The sequence below is a fragment of the Rattus rattus genome, chromosome 4 (assembly GCF_011064425.1).
Source record: "Rattus rattus isolate New Zealand chromosome 4, Rrattus_CSIRO_v1, whole genome shotgun sequence".
NCBI lineage: Eukaryota > Metazoa > Chordata > Mammalia > Rodentia > Muridae > Rattus > Rattus rattus.
This window is the reverse complement of record NC_046157.1, coordinates 128324221-128343436: the sequence shown is the minus strand read 5'-3', so window position 1 is coordinate 128343436 and position 19216 is coordinate 128324221. Positions and strand designations below refer to the sequence as shown.

At 40.1% G+C, this 19216-nt stretch overlaps 1 protein-coding gene across 1 annotated transcript in view; it reads left to right on the top strand.

Annotated features, from left to right (window-relative positions):
• Dnah7 (dynein axonemal heavy chain 7) overlaps positions 1-19216 on the top strand; it is a 275064-nt gene that overhangs the window by 92603 nt on the left and 163245 nt on the right. The window contains exons 21-23 of the mRNA XM_032901100.1: positions 7611-7823; positions 9081-9169; positions 17820-17840. Coding sequence (XP_032756991.1) covers positions 7611-7823; positions 9081-9169; positions 17820-17840 — 323 coding nt within the window. The remainder of the gene's footprint in view (positions 1-7610; positions 7824-9080; positions 9170-17819; positions 17841-19216) is intronic.

The window sequence follows — 19216 nt, the reverse complement described above, 5'->3', positions numbered from 1 at the left end:
AATTTACACAATATCTTTCTACAAATCCAGCACTACAAAGGATAATAAATGGTAAAGCCCAACATAAGGAGGCAAGCTATACCCAAGAAGAGGCAAGAAACTAATCGTCTTGGCAACAAAACAAAGAGAAGAAAAGCACACAAACACAACCTCACATCCAAATATGAATATAACAGGAAGCAATAATCACTATTCCTTAATATCTCTCAACATCAATGGCCTCAACTCCCCAATAAAAAGACATAGATTAACAAACTGGATACGCAATGAGGACCCTGCATTCTGCTGCCTACAGGAAACACACCTCAGAGACAAAGACAGACACTACCTCAGAGTGAAAGGCTGGAAAACAACTTTCCAAGCAAATGGTCAGAAGAAGCAAGCTGGAATAGCCATTCTAATATCAAATATGATCGATTTTCAACTAAAAGTCATAAAAAAAGATAAGGAAGCACACTGTATATTCATCAAAGGAAAAATCCACCAAGATGAACTCTCAATCCTAAATATCTATGCTCCAAATACAAGGGCACCCACATACGTAAAAAGAAACCTTACTAAAGCTCAAAACACACATTGCACCTCACACAATAATAGTAGGAGATTTCAACACCCCTCATCAATGGACAGATCATGGAAACAGAAATTAAACAGAGACGTAGACAGACTAAGAGAAGTCATGAGCCAAATGGACTTAACGGATATTTATAGAACGTTCTACCCTAAAGCAAAAGGATATACCTTCTTCTCAGCTCCTCATGGTACTTTCTCCAAAATTGACCATATAATTGGTCAAAAAACAGGCCTCAACAGGTACAGAAAGATAGAAATAATCCCATGCGTGCTATCGGACCACCACGGCCTAAAGCTGGTCTTCAATAACAATAAGGGAAGAATGCCCACATATACGGGAAACTGAACAATGCTCTACTCAATGATAACCTGGTCAAGGAAGAAATAAAGAAAAAATTAAAAACTTTTAGAATTTAATGAAAATGAAGGTACAACATACCCAAACTATGGGACACAATGAAAGCTGTGCTAAGAGGAAAACTCATAGCGCTGAGTGCCTGCAGAAAGAAACAGGAAAGAGCATATGTCAGCAGCTTGACAGCACACCTAAAAGCTCTAGAACAAAAAGAAGCAAATACACCCAGGAGGAGTAGAAGGCAGGAAATAATCAAACTCAGAGCTGAAATCAACCAAGTAGAAACAAAAAGGACCATAGAAAGAATCAACAGAACCAAAAGTTGGTTCTTTGAGAAAATCAACAAGATAGATAAACCCCTAGCCAGACTAACGAGAGGACACAGAGAGTGTGTCCAAATTAACAAAATCAGAAATGAAAAGGGAGACATAACTACAGATTCAGAGGAAATTCAAAAAATCATCAGATCTTACTATAAAAGCCTATATTCAACAAAACTTGAAAATCTACAGGAAATGGACAATTTCCTAGACAGATACCAGGTACCGAAAGTTAAATCAGAACAGATAAACCAGTTAAACAACCCCATAACTCCTAAGGAAATAGAAGCAGTCATTAAAGGTCTCCCAACCAAAAAGAGCCCAGGTCCAGACGGGTTTAGTGCAGAATTCTATCAGACCTTCATAGAAGACCTCATACCAATATTATCCAAACTATTCCACAAAATTGAAACAGATGGAGCACTACCCGAATTCCTTCTATGAAACCACAATTACTCTTATACCTAAACCACACAAAGACCCAACAAAGAAAGAGAACTTCAGACCAATTTCCCTTATGAACATTGACGCAAAAATACTCAACAAAATTCTGGCAAACCGAATCCAAGAGCACATCAAAACAATCATCCACCATGATCAAGTAGGCTTCATCCCAGGCATGCAGGGATGGTTTAATATACAGAAAACCATCAACGTGATCCATTATATAAACAAACTGAAAGAACAAAACCACTTGATCATTTCATTAGATGCTGAGAAAGCATTTGACAAAATTCAACACCCCTTCATGATAAAAGTCCTGGAAAGAATAGGAATACAAGGCCCATACCTAAACATAGTAAAAGCCATATACAGCAAACCAGTTGCTAACATTAAACTAAATGGAGAGAAACTTGAAGCAATCCCACTAAAATCAGGGACTAGACAAGGCTGCCCACTCTCTCCCTACTTATTCAACATAGTTCTTGAAGTTCTAGCCAGAGCAATCAGACAACAAAAGGAGATCAAGGGGATACAGATCGGAAAAGAAGAAGTCAAAATATCACTATTTGCAGATGATATGATAGTATATTTAAGTGATGCCAAAAGTTCCACCAGAGAACTACTAAAGCTGATAAACAACTTCAGCAAAGTGTCTGGGTATAAAATTAACTCAAATAAATCAGTAGCCTTCCTCTACACAAAAGAGAAACAAGCCGAGAAAGAAATTAGGGAAACGACACCCTTCATAATAGACCCAAATAATATAAAATACCTCGGTGTGACTTTAACCAAGCAAGTAAAAGATCTGTACAATAAGAACTTCAAGACACTGAAGAAAGAAATTGAAGAAGACCTCAGAAGGTGGAAAGATCTCCCATGCTCATGGATTGGCAGGATTAATATAGTAAAAATGGCCATTTTACCAAAAGCGATCTACAGATTCAATGCAATCCCCATCAAAATACCAATCCAATTCTTCAAAGAGTTAGACAGAACAATTTGCAAATTCATCTGGAATAACAAAAAACCCAGGATAGCTAAAACTATCCTCAACAATAAAAAGACTTCAGGGGGAATCACTATCCCTGAACTCAAGCAGTATTACAGAGCAATAGTGATAAAAACTGCATGGTATTGGTACAGAGACAGACAGATAGACCAATGGAACAGAATTGAAGACCCAGAAATGAATCCACACACCTATGGTCACTTGATTTTTGACAAAGGAGCCAAATCCATCCAATGGAAAAAAGATAGCATTTTCAGCAAATGGTGCTGGTTCAACTGGAGGTCAACATGTAGAAGAATGCAGATCGATCCATGCTTATCACCCTGTACAAAGCTTAAGTCCAAGTGGATCAAGGACCTCCACATCAAACCAGACACACTCAAACTAATAGAAGAAAAACTAGGGAAGCATCTGGAACACATGGGCACTGGAAAAAATTTCCTGAACATAACACCAATGGCTTATGCTCTAAGATCAAGAATCGACAAATGGGATCTCATAAAACTGCAAAGCTTCTGTAAGGCAAAGGACACTGTGGTTAGGACAAAACGGCAACCAACAGATTGGGAAAAGATCTTTACCAATCCTACAACAGATAGAGGCCTTATATCCAAAATATACAAAGAACTCAAAAAGTTAGACCGCAGGGAGACAAATAACCCTATTAAAAAATGGGGTTCAGAGCTAAACAAAGAATTCACAGCTGAGGAATGCCGAATGGCTGAGAAACACCTAAAGAAATGTTCAACATCTTTAGTCATCAGGAAATGCAAATCAAAACAACCCTGAGATTTCACCTCACACCAGTGAGAATGGCTAAATCAAAAACTCAGGTGACAGCAAATGCTGGCGAGGATGTGGAGAAAGAGGAACACTCCTCCATTGTTGGTGGGATTGCAGACTGGTACAACCATTCTGGAAATCAGTCTGAGGTTCCTCAGAAAATTGGACATTAAACTGCCTGAGGATCCAGCTATCCCTCTCTTGGGCATATACCCAAAAGATGCCCCAACATATAAAAAAGACACGTGCTCCACTATGTTCATCGCAGCCTTATTTATAATAGCCAGAAGCTGGAAAGAACCCAGATGCCCTTCAACAGAGGAATGGATACAGAAAATGTGGTATATCTACACAATGGAATATTACTCAGCTATCAAAAACAACGAGTTTATGAAATTTGTAGGCAAATGGTTGGAACTGGAAAATATCATCCTGAGTGAGGTAACCCAATCACAGAAAGACATACATGGTATGCACTCATTGATAAGTGGCTATTAGCCCAAATGCCTGAATTACCCTAGATGCCTAGAACAAATGAAACTCAAGACGGATGATCAAAATGTGAATGCTTCACTCCTTCTTTAAAAGGGGAACAAGAATACCCTTGGCAGGGAAGAGAGAGCAAAGATTAAAACAGAGACTGAAGGAACATCCATTCAGAGCCTGCCCCACATGTGGCCCATACATATACAGCCACCCAATTAGACAAGATGGATGAAGCAAAGAAGTGCAGACCGACAGGAGCCGGATGTAGATCGATCCTGAGAGACACAGCAGAATACAGCAAATACAGAGGCGAATGCCAGCAGCAAACCACTGAACTGAGAATAGGACCCCGTTGAAGGAATCAGAGAATGAACTGGAAGAGCTTGAAGGGGCTTGAGACCCCATATGTACAACAATGCCAAGCAACCAGAGCTTCCAGGGACTAAGCCACTACCTAAAGACTATACATGGACTGACCCTGGACTCTGACCTCATAGGTAGCAATGAATATCCTAGTAAGGGCACCAGTGGAAGGGGAAGCCCTGGGTCCTGCTAAGACTGAACCCCCAGTGAACTAGACTGTCGGGGGGAGGGGGGCAATGGGGGGGGGGTGGGGAGGGGAACACCCATAAGGAAGGGGGGAGGAAGGGATGTTTGCCCGGAAACCGGAAAGGAATAACACTGAAATGTACATAAGAAATACTCAAGTTAATAAAAAAAAAAAAAAAAAAAAAAACTAAGTTAGTGTTGGAGTTTGAGAGGGCTTCTTGTTCTCCTTAGGCGAGCAGATTCCAATGGGGAAGGATTGAGTTGCACATGTGTAAGTCACTCCACCTCATCAATATGTCATTTAATTCTGCAGGAGGGAGAAAATGGTAATAGGTCAAGTGTTTTCAGGTACCAGAATAACAGGGCATAGAGTTCCCATGACCGCGTTAAGCATGTGGGGTCACCAGACGTTGCTACTGTGTGCATTTAATATTCTCTGTGCTGATTATTTTCTCCTAACAAATGAGTGGTTCGCATTTGAGACTGATGAGTTGGTTGAGTGGCTGAAGACTCTATGAACACCTAGAGTTTCCTGAAGCTTAATCGTGTGACTGCTTACTATGCTGATGCACGCAGAGAGCTTGTTTACCTCAGAAACTGTGTTTTCATTTCCCTATTCCATAAATGCTGGTTGTGAAATGAGACTGTGAGAGACACCACAGGGTCTCTGAAATAAAAGGAAGAAATGTCAGGATATTGAAAGTAGGAATGTGATTTTGAGCTAGTTTATTGGGATAAGAAGGTAAAAGAGTCTAGACATGACAAAAACAATCAATTCCAGGTAACACAGTGTGGTAGCTACCTTTAGCTTCACTGGCTCAAGATAAGAATGTGGATGAGGAATAAAATGTGATGAAAACGTTATCATATCATTTTTTTCCAGTCTAGTTAATTAAATTGTCATTGATTCATACAACATTATTCCAATAGAGCTTAGCTTTTGGTATTTTGGGGCCAAATTTCAGTTCTAATATTATTGTTCTATCACAGGAAAATGCACTATTCTAGTGCAGATTAACTTCTAAAGGCATGTAGTTAGTGTGTGCAGCCGATATGTTCAAATGTTATTCTTTATCTGTGTCAGGACAGAATGTGAAGACTGTACTGGTGAGAGGACAAGGATGCACCTTATGTGACTCTAGTATCCCAAACTATCTTTACTAGGGTAGTTTCTAAATACAGTGACGTTTACTCATTGGCTGCAAGGATTTAAGCACTTATGTGGCTAAACATGGATGGAACAGAAGTTAATTTTTCATTACTTTAGAAGCAAGTTAGTAGAAAATCATTCATGTAAATAATAGAAATGAAATGGTGTCTAAGCCCCCAAGGGCCCGAGTAAAGAGCTTTTACAAAAGTAAAAATTAAAGAGATAAAATCGTCAAGGAAGATTTTCCAGCTTGGTTCTCCAAACTTCACATCCTCAGAAACCGTGAATTAGATAGTTAGGTTTTATTGTTGCCTCTTAACAACAGTCCTGAAATAAACTCCTTGGCATGTGTGGCACTTATTTAAAAGTAAGAGAGTGGGAGAAACTGGCCACCGGTCTTAAACATAATTCTTTTCATTGATTATAATTTAAATTCATCTTAAATCCCCTTCCAGTTGTAAAGTTTCTTATCTACTGGAAGGCAGAATCCAAAGAGAGACTCTGCCTTAGTTCAAGATAAACCAAATCACTTGGCATTATTTATCAATATCATCATCATCATCATCATCATCATCATCATTATTATTATTATTATTATTTTCTTTGCTATTTTCTGTTGCAATAAGAAAACACCTGAAGGTAGATACTTCATACTGAAAACAGCTTTACTTGTCTTACATCTGTAAGCTGCAAGTCCAAGATTTAGGCAGCCTATCTGATTTTGGACTCTGGTGAGGGCCTTCTGGTTATATCACAACATGGTGGATGGTGCCAAGGCTAGACAGTGCACAAGAGGAAGACACATAGTATGAGGAAAACAAAGGAGACTGACAAAAGGCCAGATTCCCTTTAAATAACAGCCCGAGGTAACATTATATCACTGTGACAAAACTCCTGAGACAAACAACTAGGAAAGAAAGGAAGACAGACAGACAGAAAGGAAGGAAAAAACAGGGAGGGGGGAGAGAAAGAAGAGGCAGACAATTGGGTCTATTGTGCTTTTAAGGATACACACCATCCATCTACTACCTTCAGGAAGCCCCACCTCTTGAAGTTTCTGGCACTTCCTAACAATACCATCACCAACAACCAAGTCCTTCAGGGGACACTTCAAGCCAAATTGGATATTATAATCCGTTCTCATGGGAGTCTAGCTCCATGAGACTCACTTAATGCTTGCTCCACACCTGAGTGTGATAGTCAAGACCTGGTGAGAGTCCACTAGGAACTGCTCCTTACAGCTTCTACCAGGTCAGCACTGCTACACTGAAGATTAAGCCTCCGGCACATGAACTATTGAGAGACACATGAAAATCATATTTAAACCATAATTGCACTAGTATTTCAAACCTCATATATCAATTTTATGGAAAAATGCTTTGAGGACTCATGATAGCAAAGGGAGAAAGAGGTGGCTCAAGTGTAGGGTTTGATCCCTTCCTAGCTCCACTTTCCCTGCTGCCTCTCGTCTCTGCAAGTCTCTGTTGAGAAGATAACATTTTCTGTAGCTAAGAGTCACAGACTCACAATTGAACAAATCTAGGGGAAAGCACTTGGTTGAATCCTTGGAGAGAGCTATGGTTGGCTCTGAATGGGTCTCTTTCCCTCCTTCTTGTCCCATGAGATGGGGCAGTAAGATTGACAGCTCCAACATAATCACAGAGAATAGAAAGGGGTAGAAGAAAAGAAGAGGCTGACATGACATGAACCATGTTTGCCCACTGTGTCTGCCAGATGGGTTCGTTTACTTAAAACTGTGTATTAGGGAAAATAGATTATTTTTAAATTACATAGAAATTATGCAGAGGCTATCTCACATATATGAGAATATGTATCTGTGTATGAGAGCAGCACACATTTATTCATAAATATACTAGTTCAAAATGTTTTTGTTCACAATGATTCTGATCACATTGGGAGATTATACCTTGTTTTTCTCAGGCCCTTGAAGACTACTTGGGAAAATGTAACCATCAAATTGATGATATTGTCACGTTGGTTCGTGGCAAATTGTCCAAGCAGAACCGTGTTACTCTGGGAGCCCTTGTGGTACTGGATGTTCACGCTAGAGATGTCCTTGCCAACCTTGTAAAGAAAAGAATCAGCGATGACAGTGACTTTGAGTGGTTAAGTCAGCTTAGATACTACTGGCACGTAAGTGGTCTCACACAGCAATGTTAGCCCATAGCTTCTTAAATTACACTCGCTTGCTCAGCTGTGTAATAGGGTCGTCAAAAGGGAATTTTTTTACTGATGAATTCTTATATCTGGTTTTCCAGACTGAAAATTAAGGGAGCCAATAATTACTTCTATTATCAATAGTATCTACATTTACATACCTATATTTGTATCCAGAAGTATTATCATATATTAACATACATGTACATGCGAAGGTACTAAAAGGAACAGAAATTAGATACTTTTCAATGTATTATGTTTGTTATTTACAAAATGTTGTGGCTAGTAGCTTAAAATTGTGTTTTTAGATTCCTGATGCACTTAAGTGAGGTATAAGTCAGTGTTTTGGTCTGGTTTAGTTATTAAAGAAGCCAGAAACATGGTCTATAGAGAAGGAGCTTTTCAGGTTGTCTTGGTGGATAGTGATCCAGTTAATCTTAGCTGGAAGGAAGGGGGACTGGGACAGTTAGAAGCCTGCTGAGTGTGAGAGAGTTGGAGCTCATCAGCTCTCAGGGTTGCATACAAGTCTTAGGAAGCATGTGAAGGAGACAGAACCTTGTTAGCCTTTTCAGAGCCATAATATTGGTGGTAGGATCATGGGTGATGGGATCCTTGTTTCAGAAGCCAGATCCTTCTTTACTAGATCATAGACAAGGTGCTTATCTCTGTAAGCAATGGGCTCCTCAGCTGTAAAATTGTGACAGGGCTTGTGGTGATTTGAATGAAAATGTCCCCCATGAGCTCACAAGGAATAGATAGCACTATTAGGAGGTGCTGCCTTGTCAGAGGACAGGTGTCACTGGGGATGGGTTTTGAGGACTCGGAAGCCAGGCCCAGGGTTGCTTCTTTTTCCGCTGCCTGCTGGTTCAGAGGTAGGACTCTGCACTATCACCCCAGCACATGCCTGCTTGTGTGCTTCCTATCATGACAATAATGGACTGAATGTCTGAACTGTAAGCCAGCCCCTGTTACATGTTTTCCTTTATAAGAATTGCTGTGGTTATAGGGACCCTTCGTAGCAATAAAACCCTAAGTGAGGCAGTGGCAGGAAGCCATCGCCCCCCATTATCCATTCAGAAAACTAGCTATGGAGTTCTTCCAGTCAGCGAACTGATGCCTGAGAAGATGGATAGTCTAAATAAGTCTGCACTGTGCCTCTTCCTTATCTTGTGATTTCCCATTGTTTGAAATTCTGTGTTCTAACCAATTCCATTTTCTTCTGATTGATCCTAGGAAAATAATTTAGAGACAAAGATGATCAATGCTGGTTTGCGATACGGCTATGAATATCTGGGAAATTCCCCCAGACTAGTCATAACCCCGCTCACAGACCGCTGCTACAGGTAAACCCTGTCAATCAAAGACAGAGAGCAATAACACACACACACACACACACACACACACACACACACACACACACACACACACACACACACACAGACACACACACAGACACACACACACACACACACTCACACACACACACACACACACACACACACACACACACACACACACACACACACACACACACACACACACTCACACACACACACACACACACACACACACACTCACACACACGCACACACACACGCACACGCACACACACACACACACACACACATGCACACACACACACACACACACACACACACACACACACACACACACACACACACACACACAGACACACACTCACACACACACACTCACACACACACACTCACACACACACACACTCACAAACACACACACACACACACACACACTAGACCAATGATTGAGTTAAAGGTAATTAACGGAGTTAAAGTTATTATTTTTACCTTGCATTCTATAAAATTATCCTATGTTCTTTTCCCAGTCCCTTAAGAAGCCTCCTCTCAGATTTCATTTTCTCTTTCTCTGCTGCTTTCCTGCTTTCAACTCTGGGATAAAGGTGTTCTTAGCCGTGGCAGTGGTTAGCACTTTCTCTCTCTCCTCTCAGCTTCTCCTTTTTAAAAAAATTTAGTCTCTTTTTACAGTACAGATTTTATCCCTGTCCTGCTCCACTGTCTGCCTGTTCCACACCCCATACCTTCTCCTCTAATCTCTATGGTGATGTCCCCACCTCCCACCCACAAGACCTCCCCACTCCTTGGGGCCTCCAGTCTCTTGAGGGTTAGGTGCATCTTCTCTGACTGAGTCCAAACCTGGCAGTCCTCTGCTGTACATGTGTTGGGGGCCTCATCGTCAGCTGGTGTGTGCTGCCCGGTTGGTGGCCCAGTGTCTGAGAGATCCCCAGGGGTCCAGGTTAGTTGAGGCTGCTGGTCCTCCTACAGGAAGTGGTAGACCACCCTCCTCCTCAGCTTCTTCCAGCTTTTCCCTAATTAAACCACAGGGGTCAGCAGCTTCTGTCCATTGGTTGGGTGTAAATATCTGCATCTGACTCTTTCAGCTGCTTGTTGGGTCTTTTGGAGGACAATCATGATCGGTTCCTTTTTGTGAGCACACCATAGATAGCCTCAGTAATAGCATCAGGCCTTGGGGCCTCCCCTTGAGCTGGATCCCACTTTGGGCCTGTTGCTAACCTCCTTTTCCTCAGGCTCTTCTCCATTTTTGATCTTGCAGTTCTTTCAGACAAGAACAATTGTGGGTCAGAGTTTCTGACTGTGGGATGCCTTCACTTGATGTCCTGCCTTTCTGCTGGAGGTGGGCTCTACAAGTTCCCTCTCCCTACTGTAGGGCATTTCATCTAAGGTCTCTCCATTTTTCTTCTTTTTCTCTCCAACTCTGGCTCCCTTTTGGATCATTTGAGTTATACTATTTTTCCTTCCTCTGAAGTGCTGAATTTTCTAGAGTTCTGTTTCCATGTTCCATGATTTCCAGACTGTTTACTTCCAGGTGTTAACTACCATATCTTAAAGAACCATGTCTGGACCTCTCTCCTATAGTTGTCCACAGTGCACATGCCTGGTGGGTATCTGCTTTGAGAGATCGTATTTACATTTTATTCCAGTGGAAATTAACCATTTTATGCATTAAGTTAGCTTTGCTTCCCAGATTGTACATCTCAGGAGATCGATATAAAAAGGAGCTCTTTCTATTTTAATATCTACCAATAGCTCCTCATACAGAGGTGGGGCTCCATGCCACCTCCTCTCTACATGCTGAGATTATACTTGATGTAAGCTTGCACAAGTCTTGTGCATGCTGTCACAATCACTGTTAGTTCATATGTAAAACTTCCATATTGCATTTCCTGTCACACCTGGTTTCTTCCTCTGTCTTATTGCTCATCACAATGAATTGAGGCATGCTTGCTATGTTTTATATTACTTTTTGGAGACTTTCATGGAAAAGGACTATGTGCTATTTTTTTTCCTTATCATCAATACCATCACATTCTCTGGCATAAAGGAGACATTAAATAAAGTATACTGAACTGTAGTCTTAAATTAAACTCTTAGTGAATACTCAGAATTATAAATGATTTTGTTGAACATTATGACAAATCACATGTTTGATTACAAATTATGGTGACTTTCAGGTATAGTGTTAATATCTGTAGGTACAAGCTATAAACTCTGGTAGCACAGAGCAAAGAGGGAATACATAAGCCTTCTCCATTTTTATATCAAAATGCATATGACTAAGAAACAATATAATACACCATTTCATTATCTGGTAATAGCCCTGGCAGAACATAGGATAAATAAAAACACGCTGTTTTTCTCAGCTTTACAAAGGAAAAAGGACACAGATTGTGTCACTTCACTCAAACGTTTTTCCATCAGATGGGAAAGCTAGATTAGAAAGCAATAGCAGTAGTATGCACTGAGACACTAGAGGGAAACATTAGGTGGAATAGGGGTATAACCCAGATGGGACCTAAGTTCACAGAAAAATCCTTCAAGAAGCAGTGTGCTAAGGAGGGTGTGGACGGAGATCATATATTACATGGTAAATGGATTTCTTCACATGGAAAGGAAAGGGCTGTCTGTACTTCGCTTGCAAATTTAATCCACTTATATTTAATATGATTAGCAAACTACTTGGACTCATTAAAATAATTGTACTGTATTTTTATATCCCCAGAGCCTTACTTTTGATCTTAATTCACTTATTTTAATAGTATTTGGTATGATTAAATGTTATTTAATCATTCTTTTTATCTCTGTTATGCTTTAAAGGATTTTTCTCCTGGTTATTGATGATCACTATAATGTTTCTACAAGTTATTTATTTATTTATGTTACTTGGGATGTCTTTCTGTTTGTGACTTTCTTCTACTCTGGAAAGTTCTCAGCCTTTGCCATGTAAATTTTGATTCTTCACTATTTTGCCCTTCTTTATTTTTTATATTTATTTATATTTATTGGATATTTTATGTATTAACATTTCAAATGTTATCCCGCATCCCCCCTCTCCCATGCCCCTCCTCCTCCCCTGATTCTATGAAGATGCTCACATTTCCACCAACCCACTCCCACCTCAACACCCAGGCATTCCGTACACTGGGGAAATGAGCCTTCACAGGGCCAAGGGCTTCTCCTCCTATTGATGCCAGACGATGCTGTTTTGTGCTATATATGTGGCTAGAGCCATGCATGGATCCCTCCATGTGTACTCATTGGTTGGTGGTTTAGTCCCCGGGAGCTCAGGGGGATCTGGTTGGTTGATATTGTTGTTCTTCCTATGGGGTTGCAAACCCTATAGCTCCTTCAGTCCTATCTCTAATTCCTCCAGTAGGGTCCCCAGGCTCAGTCCGATGGTTAGGTGCAAGCATTTCTGATTTTGTTTATTTGGATAATGTCTCTCTGCCCACTGATTAGTCTGGCTAAGGGTTTATCTATGTTGGTGATTTTCTCAAATGTCCAGCCCCTGGTTTTGTTGATTCTTTGTATACTTCTTTTTGTCTTTGTTGTTGTTGTTGTTCTAGAGCTTTTAGGTGTGCTGTTAGTGTATGCTCTCTCCAGTTTCTTCTTGGAGGCACTCAGAGTTATGAGTTTTCCCCTTAGCACTGCTCTCATTGTGTCCCATAAGTTTGGGTATGTGTGTCTTCTTTTCATTAAATTCTAAAAAGTCTTTAATTTCTTTGTTTCTTCCTTGACCAAGTTATCACTGAGTAGAGCGTTGTTGAGCTTCCATGTATATGTGGACTTTCTGTCATTTTTGTTGTTATTGAAGATCAGCCTTAGTCTGTGGTGATCTCATAGGATGCATAGGATTGTTTCAATCTTTTTGTAACTGTTGAGGACTGCTTTGTGACCGATTATATGGTCAGTTTTGGAGAAGGTACCATGAGGTGCTGAGAAGAAGGTATATTCTTTTGTTTTAGGATGAAATGTTCTTCAGATATCTGTTAAATCCATTTGGTTCATAACTTCTGTTACTTTCACTGTACCTTTGTTTAGTTTCTGCTTCCACGATCTGTCCATTGATGAGAGTGGGGTGTTGAAATTTCCCACTATTATTGTATGTGGTGCAATGTGTGCTTTGAACTTTAGTAAAGTTTCTTTTATGAATGTGGATGCCCTTGCATTTAGATGTTCAGAACTGAGAGTTCTTCTTGGTAGATTTTTCCTTTGATGAGTATGAAGTATCCCCCCCCCCTTTTTTTTGATAACTTTTGGTTGAAAGTTGATTTTATTTTGTATTAGAGTGGCTACTCCAGCTTGTTTTTTGGGACCATTTGTTTGGAAAATTGTTTTTCAGCCCAGTACTCTGATTTAGTATCTGACTTTGTTAGTGAGGTGCATTTTCTGTATGCAGCAACATACTGGGTCCTATTCATGTATCCAGTCTGTTAGTCTATGTCTTTTTATTGGGGAATTGAGCCCATTGATGTTAAGAGATATTCAAGAATAGTGATTGTTGTTTCCTGTTATTTTTGTTGTTAGAGGTGGAATTATGTTTGTGTGACTATCTTCTTTTGGGTTTTGGAAAGATTAATTTCTTGCTTTTTCTAGGGTGTAGTTTCCCTCCTTGCATTGGAAGTTTCCATCTATTATCCTGTGTAGGGATGGATTTGTGGAAAGATATTGTGTAAATTTGGTTTTGTCATGGAACATCTTGGTTTCTCCATCTATGGTAATTGAGAGTTTTGCTAGATATTGTAGCCTGGGCTGGCATTTTTGTTCTTAGGGTATGACATCTTAGTGTATGACATCAGGCCAGGATCTTCTAGTTTTCATAGTCTCTGGTGAGCAGTCTGGTGTGATTCTGATAGGTCTGCCTCTATATGTTACTTGACCTTTTTTCCTTACTGCTTTTAATATTTTTTTTTTGTTTTGTGTATTCGGTGTTTTGACTATTGGTGTGATGAGAGAAATTTCTTTTCTGGTTCAATCTATTTGGAGTTCTGTAGGCTTCTTGTATGTTCATGGGCATCTCTTTCTTTTGGTTAGGGAAATTTTCTTCTATAATTTTGTTGAAGATATTTACTGGCTCTTTAAGTTGGGAGTCTCCCCTTTCTTCTATACCTATTATTTTTAGGTTTGGTCTTCTCATGGTGTCCTGGATTTCCTGGATGTTTTGGGATAGGGTTTCTGTGTTTTGCATTTTCAGTAACTACTGTATCAATGTTTTCTATGGTATCTTCTGCCCCTGAGATTCTCTCTTCTCTATTTTGTATTGTATTGGTGGTGCTTTTGTCTATGACTTCTGATCTGTTTCCTAGGCTTTCTATCTCTAGGGTTATCTCCCTTTGTGATTTCTTTATTGTTCTATTTCCTTTTTTAGATCCTGGATGGTTTTGTTCAATTTCTGCACCTGTATGGTTGTGTTTTCCTGTAATTCTTTAAGGGATTTTTTTTTTTTCTTTTTTGGAGCTGAGGACCGCACCCAGGGCCTTGCACTTGCTAGGCAAGGACTCTACCACTGAGCTAAATCCCCAACCCTTCTTTAAGGGATTTTTGTGTTTCTTCTTTAAAAGCTTCTATTTGTCTACCTGTGTTCTCCTGTATTTCTTTAAGGGAGTTATTTATGTCCTTCTTAAAGTCCTCAATCATCAACATGAGACGGGATTTTTTTTAATCTTTATTAACTTGAGTATTTCTTATTTACATTTTGATTGTTATTCCCCTTCCCGGTTTCTGGGTCAACATCCCCCAAACCTCTCCCCCTCCCCTTCTACCTGGGCTTCCCCTCCCATCCTTCCCCCATTACCTCCCTCCCCCCAACAATCACGTTCACTGGGGGTTTAGTCTTGACAGGACCAAGGGCTTCCCCTTCCACTGGTGCTCTTACTAGGCTATTCATTGCTACCTATGAGGTTGAAGCCCAAGGTCAGTCCATGTATAGTCTTTGGGTAGTGGCTTAGTCCCTGGAAGCTCAGGTTGGTTGCCATTGTTGTTCATATGGGGTCTCGAGCCCCTTCAAGCTCTTCCAGTCTTTTCTCTGATTCCTTCAACTGGTTCCCGTTCTCAGTTCAGTGGTTTGCTGCTGGCATTTGCCTATGTATTTGCTGTATTCTGGCTGTGTCTCTCAGGAGAGATCTACATCTGGTTCCTGTCACCCTGCACTTCTTTGCTTCATCCATCTTATCTAATTGGGTGGGTGTATATGTATGGGCCACATGTGGGGCAGGCTCTGAATGGGTGTTCCTTCAGCCTCTGTTCTAAACTTTGCCGCCCTATTCCCTGCCAAGGGTATTCTTGTTCCCCTTTTAAAGAAGGAGTGAAGCATTTGCATTTTGGTCATCCGTCTTGAGTTTCATGGGTTCTGTGCATCTAGGGTAATTCAAGCATTTGGGCTAATAGCCACTTATCAATGAGTGCATACCATGTGTGTTTTTCTGTGATTGGGTTACCTCACTCAGGAAGATATTTTCCAATTCCATCCATTTACCTATGAATTTCATAAGGTCATTGTTTTTGATAGCTGAGTAATATTCCATGGTGTAGATGTACCACATTTTCTGTATCCACTCCTCTGTTGAAGGGCATTTGTGTTCTTTTCAGCTTCTGGCTATTATAAATAAGGCTGCTATGAACATAGTGGAGCATGTGTCTTTGGTATATGTTGGGGCATCTTGTGGGTATATGCCCAAGAGAGGTATAGCTGGGTCCTCAGGAAGTTCAATGTCCAATTTTCTGAGGAACCTCCAGACTGATTTCCAGAATGGTTGTACCAGTCTGCAATCCCACCAACAATGGAGGAGTGTTCCTCTTTCTCCACATCCTAGCCAGCATCTGCTGTCACCTGAGTTTTTGATTTTAGCCATTCTCACTGGTGTGAGGTGAAATCTCAGGGTTGTTTTGATTTGCATTTCCCTTATGACTAAAGATGTTGAACATTTCTTTAGGTGTTTTTCAGCCATTCAGCATTCCTCAGCTGTGAATTCTTTGTTTAGCTCTGAACCTCATGTTTTAATAGGGTTATTTGTCTCTCTGCGGTCTAACTTCTTGAGTTCTTTGTATATTTTGGATATAAGGCCTCTATCTGTTGTAGGATTGGTAAAGATCTTTTCCCAATCTGTTGGTTGCCGTTTTGTCCTAACCACAGTGTCGTTTGCCTTACAGAAGGTTTGCAGTTTTATGAGATCCATTTGTCGATTCTTGATCTTAGAGCATAAGCCATTGGTGTTTTGTTCAGGAAATTCTGCACTAAACTCGTCTGGACCTGGGCTCTTTTTGGTTGGGAGACCTTTAATGACTGCTTCTATTTCCTTAGGAGTTATGGGGTTGTTTAACTGGTTTATCTGTTCCTGATTTAACTTTGGTACCTGATATCTGTCTAGGAAATTGTCCATTTCCTGCAGATTTTCAAGTTTTGTTGAATATAGGATTTTCAGTAAGATATGAAGATTTTTTGAATTTCCTCTGAATCTGTAGTTATGTCTCCCTTTTCATTTCTGATTTTGTTAATTTGGACACACTCTCTGTGTCCTCTCGTTAGTCTGGCTAAGGGTTTATCTATCTTGTTGATTTTCTCAAAGAACCAACTTTTGGTTCTTTTGATTCTTTCTATGGTCCTTTTTGTTTCTACTTGGTTGATTTCAGCTCTGAGTTTGATTATTTCCTGTTGGGTGTATTTGCTTCTTTTTGTTCTAGAGCTTTTAGGTGTGCTGTCAAGCTGCTGACATATGCTCTTTCCTGTTTCTTTCTGCAGGCACTCAGCGCTATGAGTTTTCCTCTTAGCACAGCTTTCATTGTGTCCCATAAGTTTGGGTATGTTGTACCTTCATTTTCATTAAATTCTAAAAAGTCTTTAATTTCTTTCTTTATTTCTTCCTTAACCAGGTTATCATTGAGTAGAGCATTGTTCAATTTCCACGTATATGTGGGCATTCTTCCCTTATTGTTATTGAAGACCAGTTTTAGGCCGTGGTGGTCCGATAGCACACATGGGATTATTTCTATCTTTCTGTACCTGTTGAGGCCTGTTTTTTGACCAATTATATGGTCAATTTTGGAGAAAGTACCATGAGAAGCTGAGAAGAAGGTATATCCTTTTGCTTTAGGATAGAATGTTCTATAAATATCTGTTAAGTCCATTTGGCTCATGACTTCTCTTAGTCTGTCTACGTCTCTGTTTAATTTCTGTTTCCATGATCTGTCCATTGATGAGAGTGGGGTGTTGAAATCTCCTACTATTATTGTGTGAGGTGCAATGTGTGTTTTGAGCTTTAGTAAGGTTTCTTATACGTATGTAGGTGCCCTTGTATTTGGGGCATAGATATTTGGATTGAGGTTCGTCTTGGTGGATTTTTCTTTTGATGAATATGAAGTGTCCTTCCTTATTTTTTCGATGACTTTTAGTTGAAAATCGATTTTATTTAATATTAGAATGGCTATTCCAGCTTGCTTCTTCCGACCATTTGCTTGGAAAGTTGTTTTCTGGCCTTTCATTCTGAGGTAGTGTCTGTCTTTGTCTCTGAGGTGTGTTTCCTGTAGGCAGCAGAATGCAGGGTCCTCATTGCATATCCAGTTTGTTAATCTATGTCTTTTTATTGGGGAGTTGAGACCATTGATGTTGAGAGATATTAAGGAATTGTGATTATTGCTTCCTGTTATATTCATATTTGGATGTGAGTTTATGTTTGTGTGCTCTTCTTCTCTTTGTTTTGTTGCCAAGACGATTAGTTTCTTGCTTTTTCTAGGGTGTAGCTTGCCTCCTTATGTTGGGCTTTACCATTTATTATCCTTTGTAGCGCTGGATTTGTAGAAAGATATTGTGTAAATTTGGTTTTGTCATGGAATATCTTGGTTTCTCCATCTATGTTAATTGAGAGTTTTGCAGGATACAGTAACCTGGGCTGGCATTTGTGTTCTCTTAGGGTCTGTATGACATTTGTCCAGGATCTTCTGGCTTTCATAGTCTCTGGCGAAAAGTCTGATGTGATTCTGATAGGTCTGCCTTTATATGTTACTTGACCTTTTTCCCTTATTGCTTTTAATCTTTCTTTATTTTGTGCATTTGGTGTTTTGACTATTATGTGACGGGAGGTGTTTCTTTTCTGGTCCAATCTATTTGGAGTTCTGTAGGCTTCTTGTATGCTTATGGGCATCTCTTTCTTTAGGTTAGGGAAGTTTTCTTCTATGATTTTGCTGAAGATATTTACTGGTCCTTTGAGCTGGGAGTCTTCACTCTCTTCTATACCTATTATCCTTAGGTTTGATCTTCTCATTGAGTCCTGGATTTCCTGTATGTTTTGGACCAGTAGCTTTTTCCGTTTTACATTATCTTTGACAGTTGAGTCGATGATTTCTATGGAATCTTCTGCTCCTGAGATTCTCTCTTCTATCTCTTGTATTCTGTTGGTAATGCTTGTATCTACGGCTCCTTGTCTCTTCCTTTGGTTTTCTATATCCAGGGTTGTTTCCATGTGTTCTTTCTTGATTGCTTCTATTTCCATTTTTAATTCCTTCAACTGTTTGATTGTGTTTTCCTGGAATTCTTTCAGGGATTTTTGTGATTCCTCTCTGTAGGCTTCTACTTGTTTATTTAAGTTTTCCTGCATTTCTCTAAGGGAGTGCTTCATGTCTTTCTTGAGGTCCTCCAGCATCATGATCAAATATGATTTTGAATCTAGATCTTGCTTTTCTGGTGTGTTTGGATATTCCGTGTTTGCTTTGGTGGGAGAATTGGGCTTTGATGATGCCATGTAGTCTTGGTTTCTGTTGCTTGGGTTCCTGTGCTTGCCTCTCGTCATCAGATTATCTCTAGTGTTACTTTGTTCTGCTATTTCTGATAGTGGCTAGCCTGTCCTATAAGCCTGTGTATCAGGAGTGCTGTAGACCTGTTTTCCTATTTTCCTTCAGCCAGTTATGGGAACAGAGTGTTCTGCTTTCGGGCGTGTAGTTTTTCCTATCTACAGGTCTTCAGCTGTTCCTGTGGGCCTGTGCCCTGAGTTCACCAGGCAGGTCGCTTGGAGCAGAAAAGTT